Source organism: Nicotiana attenuata, chromosome 6, assembly GCF_001879085.1.
Source record: "Nicotiana attenuata strain UT chromosome 6, NIATTr2, whole genome shotgun sequence".
In the NCBI taxonomy this organism is placed as follows: domain Eukaryota; kingdom Viridiplantae; phylum Streptophyta; class Magnoliopsida; order Solanales; family Solanaceae; genus Nicotiana; species Nicotiana attenuata.
In genome coordinates, this window is record NC_031994.1 from 94,783,663 (window position 1) to 94,803,435 (window position 19,773).

Sequence of the window (19,773 nt, forward strand, 5' to 3'; positions counted from 1 at the left end):
AACAACATCCAAACGACAAAATGCACCTCAAATCAAACTTAAAGATGAACTTTCGAACTTTCGACTTCCAAAAACTCGCGTCGAAACATATCAAATCAGCTCGGAATAAAATCAAATTTTTGCACACAAGTCCTAATACATCATACGGAGCTACTCATTCACTCAAACTATCGAGCGAAGTGCAAATTCTCAAAACGACCATTCGGGTCGTTACATTCTCCCCCACTTAAACATACATTCATCCTCGAACGTGCCAAGAGTTGTTCCTAAGCCGTCAAACTGCCGTGTAACCTTACCATGCTCATACCCAGGGGTGATCCCATGTCACCCTATTTCATATAGGCCCGACAACACAACATACCGATGATCATTACTTCAACCTTAGCCCGTGAACCACAAAATCCAAGTCCCAACAGCCGGAATTTCCTATAAGACCCGAACCTTGCAATCTACACACTGTATAAGTCTGAACAAGTTGTACCAAGCCATAACCATAACCCAAGACACAATCACAGGATATACCACATAACTCAAACAGCCATACAAAAATTTCCGATCACAGTAGCTGCTCAAAACAACCAAATTTTGGTAATAAACCTCAAATCAAACAAAATCTAGTTCTAAAACCTTTGTACACTACCGATGATGAAAGAAACTAGCAAAACTCATACCCATTCATCATATCAACAAGTCATGGAGCTCCCTATCCTTCGACAAGAATTATAGTGATTTCTAAGCCGACTTCCGATATTATCCTTCCAAATATACCGCATTAAAATCTGAGCACCCCTCCTAGATCCGACGACTCTTATCAAATACTAGATACTCTACTGACATGCCACACCAATACAACCTTAAGCCACAAACCGTGCAATCCATGCACCAATACGCAATAACTCAATGCACTTAAAAATGAAAGATGACTTATATGAGAGAACCATCCCGCAAGCTCAACAAGTATCACCATAACGAAATGCTAAGAACCCATCACACATAGTAGGACCAAGACATACGAGTCTAACACAAAGGATAATATCCCAACATAGCCCCTCTACAATGCGTGACCCATCCAAACATCGGTCGATATGAAATACCTCAAGCCACAATGCTCAAAATCAACAACTACATGCAATTCAACATCAAGTAAATGAAGTGCATGACAATAACCATAGAGAAGCGAATAACACAATATACCACAACACGGAAAGAACATACCAAGGCGTAATCAACCATTCAACACCCCAATAATCATATCGCTCGAATTCCGCTGCAAGGCCCAAATAGAACCGCATCTTGTGTGCATATAACCAACGAATCACCACCCCTAGTAGCATAGAAGAGTAACACAAAGAATATATTAGAACAAAAATAGGCTCGACTCTAACCGAATAACTCACTCCTCAACACTAACAGTTCTGAGTGAGTAAATCTTACCCGATGTAAAACACACGTCCTCCTTGGGCTTACCAATGGCCCCCCAAAGCAACTCTCTCCAAAAGTCCATAATGACTGAATCATAACACACACTATCATCTGGCTAAATTTGGATACATCTTCACAGTCCACAACCACGAAATAATCTGCTTTTGAGAATTTTCGATCTCCAAATCCAGAGAATCACCATATCTGATCCCAACTCCACCGCCTGAATGTCTAACACATCTCTCATACATGATCATTCCATGAGGAATACTTCAATAATTCCTCAGTGCCACACAAAATCAGAATATCAGCGTCAGATCAACCAGGTGAGTACCGCAATACCAACGAAGCATCCGTAGGTCAAAACTCAGTGCACCTTCTAAATGTACACTCTTCTCAGGCAATTCCAAGTAGTAATATCATTCATCTAGTCATCTAAAATCATCCATGTTATCTAAGAATTCGTGACCTTCCCTTCAAAACTGAACCGTGACCTTGCACATGCAAATCTCAATCCCGCACGACATCGCATCTATTATGCCATCATATGAAAAGCACGAGAATATCATAATCACTCTGAGTCGCCAGCAGATTACATACTCAATCGGTCAGAAACCTTCCATTTGATCTCATCTAGGTGAAATAACAATACGCAATATGCTCCTACGCCAGTAGGAAATACCCATCTCGAGCCGTAGTAGAAATCATCGAGAACACTTTGGAATCTATTTGCACATAATCAAGTTATTAGAACCGAATCCCTCTAACTCAACCAAGCTACGCAAGTGATAAGTTGGTATTTTACCAACTTATCTTGTCTGAAGCTTAGATTTTTGCTATGTTTGAGTGATAAAAATCATGAGATTAATGTCATTTACATCTATATTATAGGTTCTATGTGATTTAGAAGTGATATTGAAGAAACCAACTGAAAACGAGTCAAAAAGAAGTTGAAAAGAAGAAAATTTGGAAAATGGCCTCAGATGTCGCAATTACGACATATATGTGGGAAATGCGAAGAAGATAGTGTGCGCAAATGCGAAAAAGGAATCCGCAAATGCGAAGTTAACTCAGTCAAGCAGGGTTCGCAAATACGAAAAAGGACTTCGCAAATGCGAAGTTAAGCCAATCAAGCAATGTTAGCAAATGCAAAAAAGTACTTCGCAAATGCGAAGTCAAACCACGCAGTCACCCTTCGCAAATGTCAAGCCTTTATCGTAAATGCGATAGTCAACAGGAAAGCCATTGTTCGCAAATGCGAACATTGCTTCGCAAATGCGAAGATCACGCTTCAGTTCTGGGACTTCAGTAATTTCACATTTTTTGGACCCAAACCATTTAATACACGACCTAGCTCATTATCTTTGGCATATCTTTGGCTTATATTTCAGTTCTTGGACTAAAGAACACAAGTTTGGAAGCTACGGTTCTTGCACACACTTGGGTCTTGAAGATTTGAAGCTTTTGGTTGAGAATTTCTTACCCATTTATGTTCATTTCTTCATTTCCTTGCTTTGTATTGTATATCTAAGTATGTAGTATTTTCTCCAACACTTGAATCATGTTTATGGAAATATTCATATTTAAAGTGTGGATTAAATATCTTGTTGTGATTATGTATTGAACGATTTTTATTTATTATGAAGTGAGTTATTGTTTCTTTAATTATTCTTGTTCTTTAATGTTTCCAAAGGGGTTAGCTAACCCTAGGACTCGCCCATTTTACTTTGAATTAATTTTGGGAAAGATAATTTGGGGTTAGGAAAGATTAATTAACAAGAACTTGAGGCTTAAACCCTCACTTTATAGATTCTACCTAGGGATAGGATTGAACTACTTGTAGCCATATTCGGGTGTGCTTAATCTCTTAATTGTTTTAGGGATAATTCAATTAGGAAGTCTTGTTAGTCTTTGGAAGAAGCTAATATAGAATTATTACCCGAGGCTAATTAACATAAACTCGCTCATATTTATAAAATCGTGAAATACATTGGATCGTTACTTGAGTGTAATTTTCCTTGTATCTATGCTTGTAGCCATTGATCATTTTACTTGCTTCTAGGTTAGTTTTTATTTTCTCATTTAGACATAAATATTTTCTCAAACCTTTTCTAAGTGTTTGGCTTAGCATAATAAGTGATAATTCTCTTACACGCCTAATCGCCTACATATTGTTCTATGTGGGATTCGACCCTGACTCATAGTTGAGTAAATTATATTGCATGCGACCGTGTCCATTTACTTTTTAGTAGTGGATTTGGACATCATCAAAATTGGTGCAGTTGCCACGGAATAATTTGACGTATTTAGGTTGTTTGAGAAATAAGCGTAAGTGCTTTGGTCCAAACTTGTGAATATTTGTGTAATTATTTTTCTTATCTTAGTTTATTTTCTTGTTTGTTTCTTGTTTATTTTCTTAGTTTAAAAAAAAATTGCATCATATAACGAAAATTGGTCGGATGGTGGTTGTTCATATTTTGATGACCCTTGTCCTTATTGTGGAGGACCACACTCGTGGAAAATTGTTTAAATTCTCCCGAGGGCAGATTGTGCGCACAATCTCAAACCCATGAGTGGAGTATTTGTGATAAGTGTGATCGTCAAAATGGTCATTGGGATTATTGTGATTATTTGTCCTTACTTCCCCCATTCCCCGCTATGATGATTCTACTTTTTGTGAGGACAAATATAGGGAAATGGAAGTGGAAAAAATTGATTCAAGCACATGTTAGGGTGCCTACTTGAAGAAGGAAACAAAGAGCAAAATGACTTGGAGGAGCTTTTGGAAAATAGTCTCCAAAATAATTTGGCGCTTGAAAGGTTTCACTTACAAATGGGAGAAATGCTTGAAACATTAGAGGTCCAAAAAGCCTCGGAAGTGAATGATAGCCAAGAACCTTCCTTAGATGTTGAAGCCGAATACCTTCTTCGGCACTTAATCAAAATCAAGAAGAACTCTCAAATGCTCAAAATGAGAAAATAATGCTCATGTTGGAGACCATTCTTGAAAATGAGGAGAAGCGCAACTTTGCCCTCGAGGACTTGAAGCAAGTCTTGACTCAAAATAATGAGAATGTCCACACTTTGGAAGATCGAATGAAAAATTGGTTGAGGCTCACTATGCCCACCAACTTGAGAGTGTGGAAAGAGGTCAAGAAGAGTCCGACTTTGAGGAAGAAAGTGAGCTTTACTTTGAGGAATCAAGAACTGAACATCCGCCAACTGACTCCATGCTTGTTAGTGATGCCAAGAAAAATATGGAAATAGAGTCAACTAAAAAATTTGAAGATATGATTGAAAATGACTCTAGTTCGGGGGACCAAGAGGATGTCAAAACCCAGAAAGAATTGCAATTTGGAGGCTTGATGTCACATTCCAAGCTTTTGTCAACATTGGAATTGTATGGTGATATAGGAATTGAACTATACGAGTCAATGATGAGCTGCGAGGAGGAAAGACAAAGGCCATACATTTTACAGTTTGAAGGTATAAGGAGGCAAAATGACATTCCACACATGAAAGCCAAGAAGTGCAAAATGAAAAAATTAACATTTGGCTAGATCATCTACTTACCAAACCCCGTTGCTCGTGTTCAAAAGCTTGATTCCAAGTTAGGTGCCCAATTCATATCGTCCAAGTGGCGAGAAAAGTGATAAACTTGATTCGCGTTGTGCCATGATGTTAAATGCGGCGCTTGGTGGGAGGCAACCCATCGTTTTCAAAATTTTTAGTCATTTTTGAAATTTTCTTTTTTAGAATAGCTTAGAATATTATTTTTGACTAATCTACCAAGTTTTAGAATTTTTGAGTTGATTTGAGCAGGTCGGGGTGACCGGAGAGCCAAAAACCAGTAGCTGGAAATTGCAGCAGCTCAGTATTCGCATTTGCGAACTTGGCCCATCGCAAAATTGAAGAAATGGTCGCATTTGTGACCTCTGCAAGGTTTTTGAAGTGCGCAATTGCGAAAGGTGGGTCGCAAATACGACATCAGGGGCCTTAAACGGGTAACTGTATTCCATTTTGAACAAAAGTTTAAAAAAGAATTGGGGCTCTCAAACCTTCATTTTCCTCACTCTCCTAACTCTCAAGTTCCACCATTCTCACTCCTAATTGCAAGCATCAAGGTATGGAGGCTTAATCCTTGTGCTCTTTATGTTTATAGCATCATCTTCTTCTTCTTCTCTCCTTTAATTCTCAAAACATAGGTTTCAATAGGTCCTGTTCTTCTGTCATAAATTGTTTAAAAGAAATGCTCAAATCATATGTTGATTCTGGGTGAGGTTGGTTGAGAGTGTGAGCCTACTTCTTTGCTTCAAAAAACGGTAAAGTCTGAGTACCCATGGCTTTGTGAAAATAGAAGCGATTTTGTGTGTTACTATGTCATAGAGTGAAAGGCCCGAATGAAATTTTTGGCCGAATCATTGAAATTTCTTCAACTCGTGGTTTTGTGTGAAGTTTATTGAATGTTTGTGTGCCTAAAAACTGATTGGATTATCTAAAAGTGTGATTTTGTTCGAATTTATTTGAATCTTGGGACTGTTCCATTGTTGGGGACGATGAGGCCGCAATTGCGATGGCCTCTTCGCATTTGCGAAGAGGTGGTCGCAATTGTGAAATCTGTCAACTTTGGCCATCTTCGCAATTGCAAAGAATTAGTCGCATTTTCAAACTTTTGGCTTTTCTGTTGCCATCGCAATTGCAAAGAAAATATCGCAATTGCGACATTAGAGAGTAGGCTTTGCTGAAGTGAAAATCCTAGAATTTTTTCTAAGGACGGGTTTCGATTGTCCGATCATTTCTTTGGCATATTTGACTCATTTTGCAATATACTTCATAGCCATACCATGTTTTCACTCCAATACTTTATTTACAGGTATCGTAAGCTGAAAATCAGCTATAACTTCGATGAATCTGCGCATGAAAATCCTTTGGGAGTTGAGAAGAACTATGACCAATAATGATTCTTGTCATTGGAATGTCAGGAGCGGTACTATGCCGAGTTGACTTCGAAGAAGTTGCTCCCGGAAAGTGGTATAGTGCTGGACAAGGTCCTGGAATGTTTTCCCGAGTTCCATCAGAGGCTTGTAGACATGGGATGGATCTATTTTGCCCCTCAACCTTGTAGAACCAATGAGCAATGGGTGAGGGAGTTCTATGCGAATCTTCCTGCCATCGGGTTAAAAAAGCAAAAGATGAGGATTCGCGACAAAATGGTGCATTTCGGAGCTGAAGCTGTGAACCAAATCTATCACCTACAAGACCAAGACATGGCCCCATTCCGTGCAAAATATTGTGCCTGAGGGGAGTGGTTGGTCTCCAAATTATTCCCGGGTGCAGATGTTCCATAGGCAACTGAAAAGAGAGGGATCGAGTCCAAAGTATTCACTGCTGAAGCAAAGATATGGCTGGCCATCATATGTAGTCGCATCTCCCCTGTGTCGAATATATGAAATGTACCAGTAACGAGGAGTGATGGTATTCAGCTCAACGTTGGTGAGATTTTCATCAATGAACTGAGAGAGTATCGGCTTCAGAATGGTACATCATTGATATTTCCATCTCTTATCACTGAGCTGTGCCTACTTTTTGGGGTTCAGGAGGATCCGGGAAACAACGGGATAGAGCCGGGAAAGCCTATTAATCCATTGAAGAAAGAGGAGAGGGTGGCGCCGTCAATAGCAAAAAGAGAAAATTGGGATCTTTTTCTCAGACAGACCATGGTAGCTAGCCATCATCTTCTGCAGGAGGACCATGTGCTATGCTTTCCGAGGAAATGCGACAGATTCGCGACCTAGTAGCTGGCCTTCCATAGGGACCTGGGGAAACATCTGAGGGACCCTCTGCATACATTTCAAAGAAAGAATTTCAAAAGTATCTTGATGATTAGAAGAAGCAGGGGGATCACCTTAAAAAGCTGGAGAAGGCATAGACTAATTTGGCCACAACACACGGTAATTGAGCAGTTCCCATGACAAACTGGCAAATGCACACACCAGGATGAAGAAAAGGGAGAAGAAGAGAGATAAATTCTTCACCCGCATGTGGATGGGTGTGAATGGGCTATGGAAAGTTCTAAAGCCTCAAGAGACAGTGCCATCGACCAAGCTGGAAGATAATGATGATGCCCCCGGAACTTGATCAACTCGGGAGTTGTACGCTTCTACCCTTTTATCGTTTTCCTCAGTCTTTTTCTCCCCCGATTTGATTCGTTTTGTGAGTTCTTCGACCATCTTCATAATGGCGGGGTCGGTTCCCGATTCATTCTCATTTGGCCTCTCCGGAACTGGTTCGGCTCTATGAACAACTTTTAGTGAGGGTTTGGGATCGATCCTACTTGGTGCTCAATTCTGATTTTGGAGTTGTGCTATTGCAGCTTGTTGAGTCTGCAACATTTCGAATATTATTCGAAGACTAATCCCGCCTTCTTCACCGCTCTGTGCGTTCTGATCGGTTATTCGAGCATCTCTGCGGACGCTATTTTCAGGATCGACGCCCAAATTACCATTAATGGCAATATGGGAGCTATCGTCGATTGGGTCCACGGCCGGAACTCCATCGGGGTTGACTGGGGGTACTCCGTTTCCTGGGGCGGCTATGTTTTCGTTCTCGCCATGAAGACCAAGGCCGTTGTCTCTGTGTGGGTGCTACTTGGTAGTTTAACATGTTGGTCCTGGAATCAAAGACACTTCAAAGAACAAGCGTAAAATAGTGTGTGTGTGTGACGAAAATTGTACCAGACAATCACTATTATCCTTAGCCCCACAGTGGGCGCCAAACTGTTTACCATTAAAATCGGATAACAATTAAACCTATAAGTGGTTTTAAGGATATGTGATTTCACTTGGCACAAATTGATGGATGTAAGAATTAATAGTAGAAATTAACAGTTAAATAAAGCAAACCAATGTGATGAACAACTGTGGCCCTTATGCTAAATCACCTTTAAATCAACTGAATATGCTATTGAAAAGGTATGAACTCCAATAGTAAAGCTTAAGAGAATATAAGAGAGAATGATGTAGTATATTGCTTGATAATCAGTCAATGTGTTCGTCCCCTTACAAGATGATTGTGCCACTTTTTATATAGTAGATGGATCTTATTTATGGCATAAATCTAATTACGGAAGTAAATCCCATGATGAGCTAAATAACCGGTCATGACTTGATATGTGTCGAGATCTCCGCCGCGATCCTTGCCCGATCACGGATATCTCGGCTTTATGTTATTCGACCTGGCAGGCTTCCTTCGACCTCAGTCGATTTCTTTTTTACTTCGGTCTCGACCACGGCTAGTCTCGATCTTGATCGGCCAGTGATCCACGAGCTTACCAACCCATATGCGTACCATGACCCGATATAACCAAGGCTGAGCCTAGATCTTCTACCCCGATTTCGGTCAATCATATAAAATTAGGCAAACCCGATTTTGACCGTACACGCTTATATTAAAATTCCAGCGAAAATAACAAATACTACATACCGTCTTAAAATGAGGGCACAGTGAGGGGGCAGTATTTGATTTAGGACGATGGATTACCTTCAGTGTAACCGACCTAGGCAAATTACTTGACAAAAATTTAACGTCGAAGTTGTCCGTTTCAGTGCACATTTTAGTAGGGAGTAGGGACCATCATATCATATCATGAGAAGTAGTGGATAAAGATAGATAGATATTACGTATTATCTCTCTCTTCCAAACCTATCACGATCTACCGGCCTTAAACAGCTTTAATTTCTTACTTTAACTAATAATCTAATTCTCATGTGTAATAATACCCTCTGATTTTTTCTTCCTAATTTCGGATCGATATTAAACTGAGCTTGATTTTGCCTTTCGTCTGCGTTCTCTTTTATCTTAAGGTCAGAAATTTGTGAACAATTGCACGCTTATTTTTATGTTTGTAAATAGTAATTAACAATTTTCTCCCTTTCCCCCCCTTTTCGAATGTGAATTTTACTCTGTGAAATATTCGGGTTCATTTGTGTGTTCATCCGCCTTTGAGGCATTAATTATGCATATAATTAATCTCCTTGTATCACTCTTCAAGCTCTCGCCAGTTTTAGGGTTTGATTAATTGTGGATTTCGTGAACTCGTATTAGCTTTTACGGTCTGGACCAATTTTCTCTGTTGTACTTTGCGCGTTCGTATTAGTAATCCAGAATGTTCCTTTTTGGCTGGCAATAAAATCTGATGTTGGGAATAATACTTGTTAATTTTCTTTTAGACTTCCTTAGCTGTATTCACTTATCAATGTTAAAACTTGACTTTATTTCATTGATCAAAATCCATTTTTTTTATGACGGTGGTGTTCGGGTAAGCTTATGCACACCTCGGCTAATTCCACCAGAGCTACCTCCCACTAGGTACCAAGTAACTCTCTAGTAACTCTGACCACTAATGCTTGGGGGAGATAGGAAGAAATCACTTAGCGTTTTTCCCTCTGCGCGGATTTGATTGAAATCTTTATATAGAAGCTAAACTCGTTACTGTGAGTCTATTTAGTATTAGTTGAATTTTGAAGCATGACCATTCTTCAAGTATTGGACTTTAGTCTGCTATTGTGATTTAGGCCAACTTCTCTACTTTTCGAACCAGATCAAAATAGAGTTGAAAATTTTATTTCAGCAATTGTAGTTTACTTGTTATGATCCTTTATGCAAATTGGAGTCTTCCCTATGTCTGGCTTTGAGTTTGATAAGGAGCTGCTTTTAATTAGATTCCTGGATAGAGAGAAGACTATGTTGTGCATGTTTCGTGCCTCCTTGTTTCTTTGCATCTATCTTCTGTTCTCTTTTTTTCTATTGCACAATGTGCGTCAACACTGTATTCGTACAATCACATAATGTTAGAAGGACAAGATAACCGTCTTTCATCAAATGGATGTTGACTGATCCTTTACTACTGAAAAGCTGTGTGCTTGTCTGGTGCCATACTTGGATTTGGATTTGTATTTCCTTGCACATTATCTCAACTCTGGTGTATTTAACTTTCACCAATGTTGTTTTTGGTCATTTAATAGGGATAAAACATGTCCCACCAACCGGGAGATGATGCTGAATACATGGCAGATGAATATGAAATGGAGGATATAGATGACGATATGGATGAGTTCCACGGCAGAGACATGGGTGGCTCTGATTCAGATGTAGATGAGTATGACTACATGGTTTGTGAATTCCTCCCTGAAAATCATTTATTTATACAAGGACTTGTTAGATTTATGCAGTTGTTGTGATGAGTGTGCGTAAATTTTTTAAACTTCAATATGTTGTTTGTTTGTTTCTGGATTAGAATAATAAAATGCAAGATACCTCTGCTGCTGAGGCAAGGAGAGGCAAAGACATTCAAGGGATTCCCTGGGAAAGGCTTAGCATAACCAGGGAGAAATACAGGCAAACGAGATTAGAGCAGTATAAGAACTATGAGAATATTCCTCAATCTGGGGAGGCATCAGAGAAGGTAAATGTGTTTGTGGTTTTCTTACTTCATCAGCTCTGTGCCCATTGCTGACATTGTTGTCTTTGTTTCTTTTTGCTTGTCAACAGGAATGCAGAGCCACAAAGAAAGATTATTCATATTATGAATTCAGACGTAATTCACGATCTGTTAAATCAACAATTTTACACTTCCAGGTAAGGTACTGGCCCTTGTCACATTTTTCTTTACATTCAGCTTCCTTCACTGTATGCGAGGGACTAGGCCCTTATATGGAGAACAAGTTCACACCATTTTTAAGATATCATTTTTGTGGGTTTACTGGCATAAAGACTGAATACCAGAGCGACAGAGACAAGAATCGTAATGTGTTTGTAACCTATATCAAAATTTTTGTGCTGCATGATACTGTTACCCTAGTTGAGCCAACAAATCAGTTAAATTTGCATGTTTGTTAATTGTCTACTTTTAATTGAAGTGCATGCTATCATGCTTTCTGGCAAGAACAAAACCTATTCTAAAGTTTTTTGTCGTGTGTATATAGCTGAGGAACTTGGTCTGGGCAACTTCCAAGCATGATGTGTACCTTATGTCACATTTCTCCGTCATTCATTGGTCATCCTTGACTTGCGCTAAAAACGAAGTTCTCAATGTATCAGGGCATGTAGCACCATGTGAGGTGAGTGTTTTGGACATGGAATCTAACAAACATTTAGTTTAGGACACATTCAATTATAACCTTCCACATTTTCTTGCTTCTTTTCCATTGTAGAAACATCCTGGAAGCCTTTTAGAAGGATTTACGCAGACACAAGTCAGCACACTTGCAGTGAAAGATAACTTGCTTGTTGCTGGGGGATTTCAAGGGGAACTTATTTGCAAGGTATGTCATTCCCTTACATTGGTTTCTGCATTTGGTTTTTCTTGGATTAGCTTTTGCCATTCACAGTGGCAGCATTTATTCTTCGCTTTTTGTTTGTGTACTTGTTTCTTTTATGCTAGGATTAGGTTTACGATAGATGTGAATTGGTTTAAGTCGATATATGGTTGCCACTTGACAGACCCACATATTATCAAATTGTAACATTGTTGTTGTATGTTGCATTTTAACACATTTATCTGATAGTAAATATTACTTAGAATTTAAGAAGAATGTTTCTTGTAGAACGTAAAGATATGATATAACAATGTGGAAAAAATTCATTTCCTTCTGGGTTTACTGTTTTGATCTTCACCTTCAGAAAGTGAAAACTAATTTAACGTGGAATTAATGTTCTTGAAATATGCAGTATCTAGATAGGCCCGGAGTTTGTTTCTGCTCCAGGACTACATATGATGATAATGCCATTACTAATGCTGTTGACATTTATAACACTGCCAGGTATTGTGTTTATACGGCATATTGCTTAAATTCACTATTCTTAATGACAATGAAGCTAATTAAGATATCTTTTGCTTCTCAGTGGCGCACTACATTTTATTGCTTCAAATAACGATTGTGGAGTTAGAGATTTTGATATGGAGAAATTTCAGTTGTCCAAGCATTTTCGCTTTTCCTGGCCAGTAAATGTAAGTTTGTGCCTTGTCTCCTCTCTGCACACGTTTGTTTATAGGATCATGAATGCCTCTAAATGCATCTCTGACGATGGGTATTCCTCAAGAATTTTTTTCCCTCCAAATCCTGCGTTTACGCAGCATTTCTGTTACTAGATGTTGTCTGCTATTATTCATGTGGATTGTGATGCAGCATTGGTAGGATTTTTTATTATAAATTTTTTACTTTGGAATTGTAATGTTGCTGACTGGTCTTTAGGATCAAGGCTGTGTCATGATGTTTCATGTTGCATGAAGAAAACCCATGCCCTTTCTATTTGAGTAAAGAAAACCTATGCCCTTTCCTTAGATACTTTTATCTAGGTTCTTTAACTACATTTTATACTGTTTTTACTTACGTGGAATAATATATTTTCTATCTTGATCAACTCTTTTTATAAGGCTATTGTCTTCATTTTGGATATTGACGTTGTTTACTTTGTTTTCCTATTTTATGATCTTAGCATACGTCACTGAGCCCTGATGGTAAGCTTCTCGTAGTAGTTGGGGATGATCCTGAAGGTATATTAGTTGACTCGAGGAACGGAAAGGTACGTGCACATTATTTCTCCCTCTTGATATACAGATCATCGACATTCAATGTCTGATAGCTGTCGGATAATGAAACTCGCAGACTGTCGCTCCTTTGTGTGGACATGTAGACTACTCATTTGCATCAGCATGGCATCCTGATGGCATAACTTTTGCAACTGGGAACCAAGATAAAACCTGCAGAATATGGGATTTACGGAACTTATCCAAGTCAGTCACTGCTTTGAAGGGTAACCTTGGAGCTATTCGGTCGATCCGCTACACATCTGATGGAAGATATATGGCTATGGCCGAGCCTGCGGATTTCGTCCATGTTTTTGATGTAAAAAGTGGGTATGAGGAGGAGCAAGAAATTGATTTTTTCGGTGAGATATCCGGCATGTCTTTCAGTCCTGATACAGAGTCACTGTTCGTTGGAGTTTGGGATCGTACATATGGTAGCCTCCTTGAGTTTGGACGCCGCCACAATTATTCCTACCTTGACACAATAATCTGAGAACTCCGTTGGCTGGTTTGGGTGTGTTCATTTCCCCCTACAAGTGGTTCTGGCACAGCTTAGTAAACCAGTAGTATAGACAGAGGTAGTAATAGATTTAGGTGTATATTTTGTTACACTTTGCTAGTTAGGTATGTCTCATAAAGTGTTGTGCACCGGTTCAAATGTCAATATAAGGAGTGGAGGGATGTATACAACGCTAGCTCCAGAAGTGAACAAGAAAACAAGGGTGGTTTCCTTGGGCAGAGACTACAAATGTGACCTTGTGTGTGTATAATGTGTGGCTATTGGTGGTTGGATGTTCATTCCATTTGTTAGTGAAGCAGTTGAATTGAATCGACTTTGTTAAGCCTATGTTGCTTTACATAATCTTCACTAATCCCTCTATGAATTACACATAAAAAGACGGGGGTTGGTTTGGCAATTTCAACATGCATTGTCGAAGGGGAAAAAGAAAACTTGGCCATCCGTGATGTCTGCATCAAATTTTTGAGCAACATAAGTGACAACATAGGAGTCATTTTTTCTGCTGCTTAACTTTCTTATTTGATTAGGGACCATCGCTATGATTTTTCAAGTCATGTACATTAATTTTTGAAATTGTTATTTTTCGTAACCTAATGTACGTCTTATTGCAACTTACATGAAATATAAAAATAAGTGAATAATAGTTTTCTAGAAATTGTATTAGACATCATGTGACTGCTTTAAATATGTCTGAAGAACAAACAATTATATGAAAAAATCATATGTACCATGCATGTATTAATTTAATTCGGTTCGTATGAGAGGCAGGAAGGATTTATCACATTTGCTCGCTTTACATCAGCCGGTTATCTCTTAAATTTGTCAATTAGCGTGTAGCTTATCTAAAGTTTGCAAGAAATTATGTGCTGTCCAGAAAAGAAAAGAAAAGAAATTATGTGCTCCAAGTTTGCAGAAATGTATCTGAAAACGTCCAAATATTCCCTTGAGGCTTGCAATTTGCCTTATGGATTGCCGTCTGTTATCTTTCTGACTCATAAAGACGTCTCGAATATATTCCTACTAACGATTTATCACGGTAAAAAAATTGGTCTGATTTTTCTGTTGTAGTAGAAGTCAAAAAGGAATATATTTGAACATTTTCAATTATTCATGGGTATACTCCAAATTGTTGTAGAGTATTGTAACGATCCGATGGTCGTTTTGAGCGTTAGCATTTCGTTCGGTGGTTTGAGATTATTGAGTAGCTTTAGATGATGTATAATGACTTGTGTGTCTGGATGGTTTTGATTTTCGGGAAGTTCAGGATTGGTTTGATAAAGTAATTCTCAATTTGGAAGCTTTAAGTTAGAAGAGTTGATCAAAGTTTAACTTTTGAGTAAACGATATTAGAATCGGGATTTGATGGTTTTAGGTTCGTATGGTGATTTTGGACATGGACGTATGTTCGGTTTTAAATTTGGATATTCCTAGAAGGTTTTGGCTCTATTTCTCGAAAATTGGCAAATTGAAGAATTTATACATTTGACCGGAAGTTGGCTTAGTATTATCAGACTCCTATTGTGGTTTTGAGACCTTGTGTAGGTTCATTTAGTAGATCGGAACTTGTGTGCAAAGTTTGGTTGTGATCCAGAATGTTTAAGTGTAATTCATACGCATTTGGCGGAGTCCGATCACGCCCCTAAGCCCGAAATCACTCAACGGAGCGAACGGAACCATCGGAATTCCATTCTGAGGCCGTCTTCACACTGTTCCAACTACGGTCAAATTTCCAACACTTAAGCTCTCATTTAGGGACTAAGTGTCCCAAAACTCTCCGAAATTTCAAATAATTCCTCCCGGCGAAGGTTTAGAAGTTAACAGAATGATTTGATCTTCGATTCGCGGTTTTGATATTATTTGTGGTGCTTCGAGCCTTTGGATACGTTTAGATAATGTATTTCTAATTATTGGCATGATTGGACGGGGTCCTGAGGGGTTGTGTGTTATTTGGGGTAGTTTCGAATCGTTTTGAACCACTTTGAGGTTGTTGGTTTCTCGTGATCAGGTGTGCACCCCAATCGCGAAGGTCTTGACACGGTCGTAGAGGGTTTTAGCGATGGTGGAGATTATGTATATCATGATTGCAATTTGTACCCATGTGATCACGGAAGGGAGCTGGAAGGGGTGAAATGTGATCGCGTATGTGACGCTGCAATCACGAGGAGGAGTTGGTTGGGCGAGGCAGGCTATCACGTTTGCGTTTGGAGACCCGCGTTCGCGGAGAGTTGAGGCTCGTTGGCCTTCACGTTCGTGTTGACTAAGTTGCGTTCCCGCTTGTCATTCTGGACGCTGATTGTGCATCACGATCGCGTGGCTTTGGCCGCGATCTCGAAGAGTTACTTCGGTCAGTGATTTAAGTTCTATATTTCGGAATTTTGAGCTCATTTCTCATATTTTGAACCCTAGGCTTGGAGAGGGCGATTTTTAATGGAGATTTTTACACAAGACTTTAGGTAAGTTATTTTACTCAATTTTGGTATTATTTAAAGAACCTACATGAATTATTAACACCCAAAACATGGAATTTGGGGTTTTGACTACACTTTACGAGAGTATATTTTGAGAATTTGAATACAGATTTGGACTTAGTTTTAGAATTTAATCATATATTTGGACTCGGCAAGTTATGGGTCATCGAATTTTGGTATTGGTTCCGGATTTTGGGCACGCGGGCCCGGGTAGACTTTTGTTGACTTTCGAGAATTCTTCAAAGATCGAAGCTTTATGTATTGGGATCGCTTTCTACATCATTGTTTGACTTTCTTAACTAATGATTGGCTTAGATTTGCGTGATTGGAGGAATAGAGAGAGATTTCTAAGCGAATTGTGGTTGAAGGCTAGCCTTGATGAGGTAAGTATCATGCCTAATCTTGTTGATGGAATAACCCTTAGGATAGAATATGTTTGCTTAATTGAAATATGTGAGATGCGACGTATATGCGAGGTGACGAGTATATATACGGGTGTTATGTATGATTCATGATCGGAGTAGTCTTTAGGCTGTACTATGTCTTGATTTGGATACTGTGCTTCTTGCTATCATGCTTTATATATTTGTATGACTACGTGAACTTCGTGAATCACGCCAGAGATCATGGCTAGGTGTTGATTCTCTGTTTGAGCATGATATTCTTTATTGTATAGTGTATCCGCCTGATCTAAGTTGTAGTTGTTCACTCATATACGCATACACCATAGTATGCTATCTTCTTCAGTCCATGAGTATGTCATTTGATATCCGTTATTCATACACATATATTCTTGTACATGTTTTCCGTGTGATGGACTGGTTATTAAGGCACATGAGTTGTTCGTATGATTATGGCATGTGAGTTGTTTGTGCAGCGTGTGGATAAGGATCCACCCCCCTAGGGTCACCCTCTCATGTTTCTCTCTTAATGAGGTGCACGTAGGTTGTAAGAAACCGACAGGTTCCTGGTTGACATAATTTTGGAAAATTGATCCTTGGTTAGACTTTGCATCTCTTCTCTATTAACAAACTCCTTAGATGTATACATGATTTTACTGCATATCTTCTCTATATTCTAGCTCCGGAATGTATACATACCTTTATGCATATCTTCTATATATGTTGCCTTACATGATAGGATATTCACGGTACATAACTTCTCTACATATGGATCTATGTGACTTGACTTGATATTTCATGCATATCTTCTCTTATATGGAACTGTTGAAGGATTATTTGACATTTTACATATATCTTCTCTATATGCAAGCTTTGATGATTTAATGATGTTAGACGCATATCTTCTGTATATGTTGAGCTATTAAACTGGAACAACACCTGTGCATATCTTCTTTATATGAAATTGTTGACGTATTATCTAATATTAAATGCATATCTTCTTTATATGCTGAACTGCCAAGAGACTTGCGCACATCTCCTCTATGTGCACTGTTTGGTTGTACATGTATTTCATGCTTAAATTTGATATTGTTGCTGGGTGCATGCATATATTATTGAGTTGTACAAGTTATGTAAAGTGAGTATCCTTGACCAGAGAACTCGTCACTACTTCACCGAGGCCAGTCAGGATACTTACTGAGTAAATGGGGTAGGTCATACTTGTACTACACTTCTACACCTTGCGTGCAGATTTTGGAGCTGAGTTGCTGTGAATGAATGAGGCTAGCATTAAAGTTGTACCTGTTTTTCGGATATAGCTACCACTTGTTCTTGGCTGTTTAGGAAGTTTGCATCCGTTCATGTGTATTTCAAACAAATATTGTATTTATTTTTGTACAAGTTGCTAATCCAAAAATCATAGTGGCTCATCACTTGTACTACCAATCTTTGGGATGTTGTATAGAATTCAGCTATTCTATTTATTGTTATTGATGACCTTTCACTTGAGTTATATTATTCTTTGTTTGACTTACCTAGCATGTTGGGGTTAGTTCCATCACGACTAGGTGGAATTTCGGGTCATGACAAGTTGGTATCAGTGCTTTAGGTTTATATGTTTTACGAGTCATGAGCAAATGTCTAGTAGAGTCTTGCGGATCGGTATGATGATGTCCATACATATCTTCGAAGGCTATACGGCATCTACAAAACTCCACCTTCTTTCTTTCCTTATCGTGCGATATTGATTAATCTTGGAGCTTATACTTCGATTTCTTTCCATTCACTCGTATGTGATGTTGAATACTCGGTATTAGTTGTGCACCGACGACTTATGATGTCATGGATGAGGAGCAAGGTGTGTTTTTGTATTGTGAAGATAGGCCAGTCTGTAGGGCTTGAAGCCAAGTTTAGACCACAACTTGGGCTCGGTAGTTTCAGTTGTGTGGGTATGTGCCTTTGAACTTTTACGTCCGATAATATTTCTAGGAGGGGGATTGATGGCAAAGTGAGTGGCCATATAGCTGTGTGATGAGTATTATGTGACTGAGGACTGCGCCTATATGGCTAGATGTTAAGGGAAGGATTTTCTTGGTATGAAACGGGTTATGGCTGCTTGGTTTTTGTCTTGATATGTTGTATAGTCTTAAGATATGGATGTGTTGGTGGATCTTTCAGTTGTTCATTTGAGTAATGAAGTAGATTTTTATGTCTTATTGATGAATATAGACTCGGGAAGATTAAGTGATTGCATAGTGGTTGTGACCATGGTAGGGTCATAGAGAGATATTGGTTTGAGGCTACGCGGTTAGGTTATCTCCTGCGAGAATGTCTGAGGTTGTATGATCCTTATGGTGTTCTATGAAGAGTTTTCCTTCTATCCAGTGGAATGTATGTGCTAGAGTTCGGGTTGCTTGAGGAAGTTCGCACAATTGTCACAAGGATGAGTGTCAGACTTGGTAGATGATTTGGAGTGTTTTATGAATAATGCTACATGGGCTTATGAAGAATTCAACTGAATAAAATGCGAGATCATGACAGTTATGAAGGATATGGGTTATCAAATGATGTGTTTTATGGCTTCGAGCCAAGTGGAAGAGTCTATTATTGGTGATCATATTTCATGGTCATGTGTTATATTTGTTCCTGGACTAAGGGACGCTTGTGGATTAGTTTTAATTTGAAAAGGATGACTTCAAGGATGATTCGAGCAAGGGATTTGCTGGGTGCATGATGTACTATACTTTATAGGTATGTGGAAATCTTGGAACGATTTAGGTTTGAAAGTCATTATGGATGTTGTGTGAAAGGAAAAGGAATAACTTGGTTGCTACTTTTTGGGTATTCATGTGCTGCTAGAACATAAGTCGTTCGACGCATATCGGTTGTGCGTTGGAGATTAGAGCAAGGTGTATGACTCTCGAGAAGGTTCTAATTGGTTCAAGATTTATATGCGGTAATTAAGGATTTCGGGATGTGTTTATGGCTAAGATTTGAGATTTGCATTGGATGGTGCCTAGTTTTGTGGTACTTTTATATCATTAGATATTCTCCATTACGGTATTAGAGAGATAAAAGAAATAGTTCCAGATTTATAGAAGGTCTCATCAGAGTTGGCATTTTGGTTTGCACTACTATTGGGTGTGTGAGAGGGAATACAATGGCTTATGGGTATTAGGATGATGTGGTTTCATGTTAGGGTCACTTGGGGTGAGTTTTGATTAAGGTCCGTAGAGTACTGGGAAAGGGAAGTGTTACCTTGAAGGCAAGTCAAGAGGAATCCGAAAAAGCTGGGTTAGCTTAGCAGTGGTTTGAATGAACATAGTAGTGGAAAGGATCGATTTCTTAGTTTGGTTTTGACATTTGCATGACTTG

At 38.9% G+C, this 19,773-nt stretch overlaps 1 protein-coding gene across 2 annotated transcripts; it reads left to right on the top strand.

Annotated features, from left to right (window-relative positions):
• On the top strand, positions 9,108-13,856 carry LOC109227515 (uncharacterized WD repeat-containing protein C2A9.03-like). Of its 2 annotated transcripts, none has more exons than XM_019392710.1 (10): positions 9,108-9,284; positions 10,446-10,592; positions 10,718-10,885; positions 10,972-11,058; positions 11,406-11,540; positions 11,634-11,744; positions 12,151-12,242; positions 12,325-12,430; positions 12,919-13,005; positions 13,089-13,856. In XM_019392710.1, the coding sequence occupies exons 2-10, from the start codon at positions 10,455-10,457 to the stop codon at positions 13,500-13,502; spliced, it is 1,338 nt and encodes a 445-aa protein (XP_019248255.1). In that variant the 5' UTR covers positions 9,108-9,284; positions 10,446-10,454; the 3' UTR covers positions 13,503-13,856. The 2 variants fall into 2 exon arrangements, with proteins under 2 accessions (XP_019248255.1, XP_019248256.1); XM_019392711.1 differs by lacking the exon at positions 9,108-9,284 and adding an exon at positions 9,320-9,533.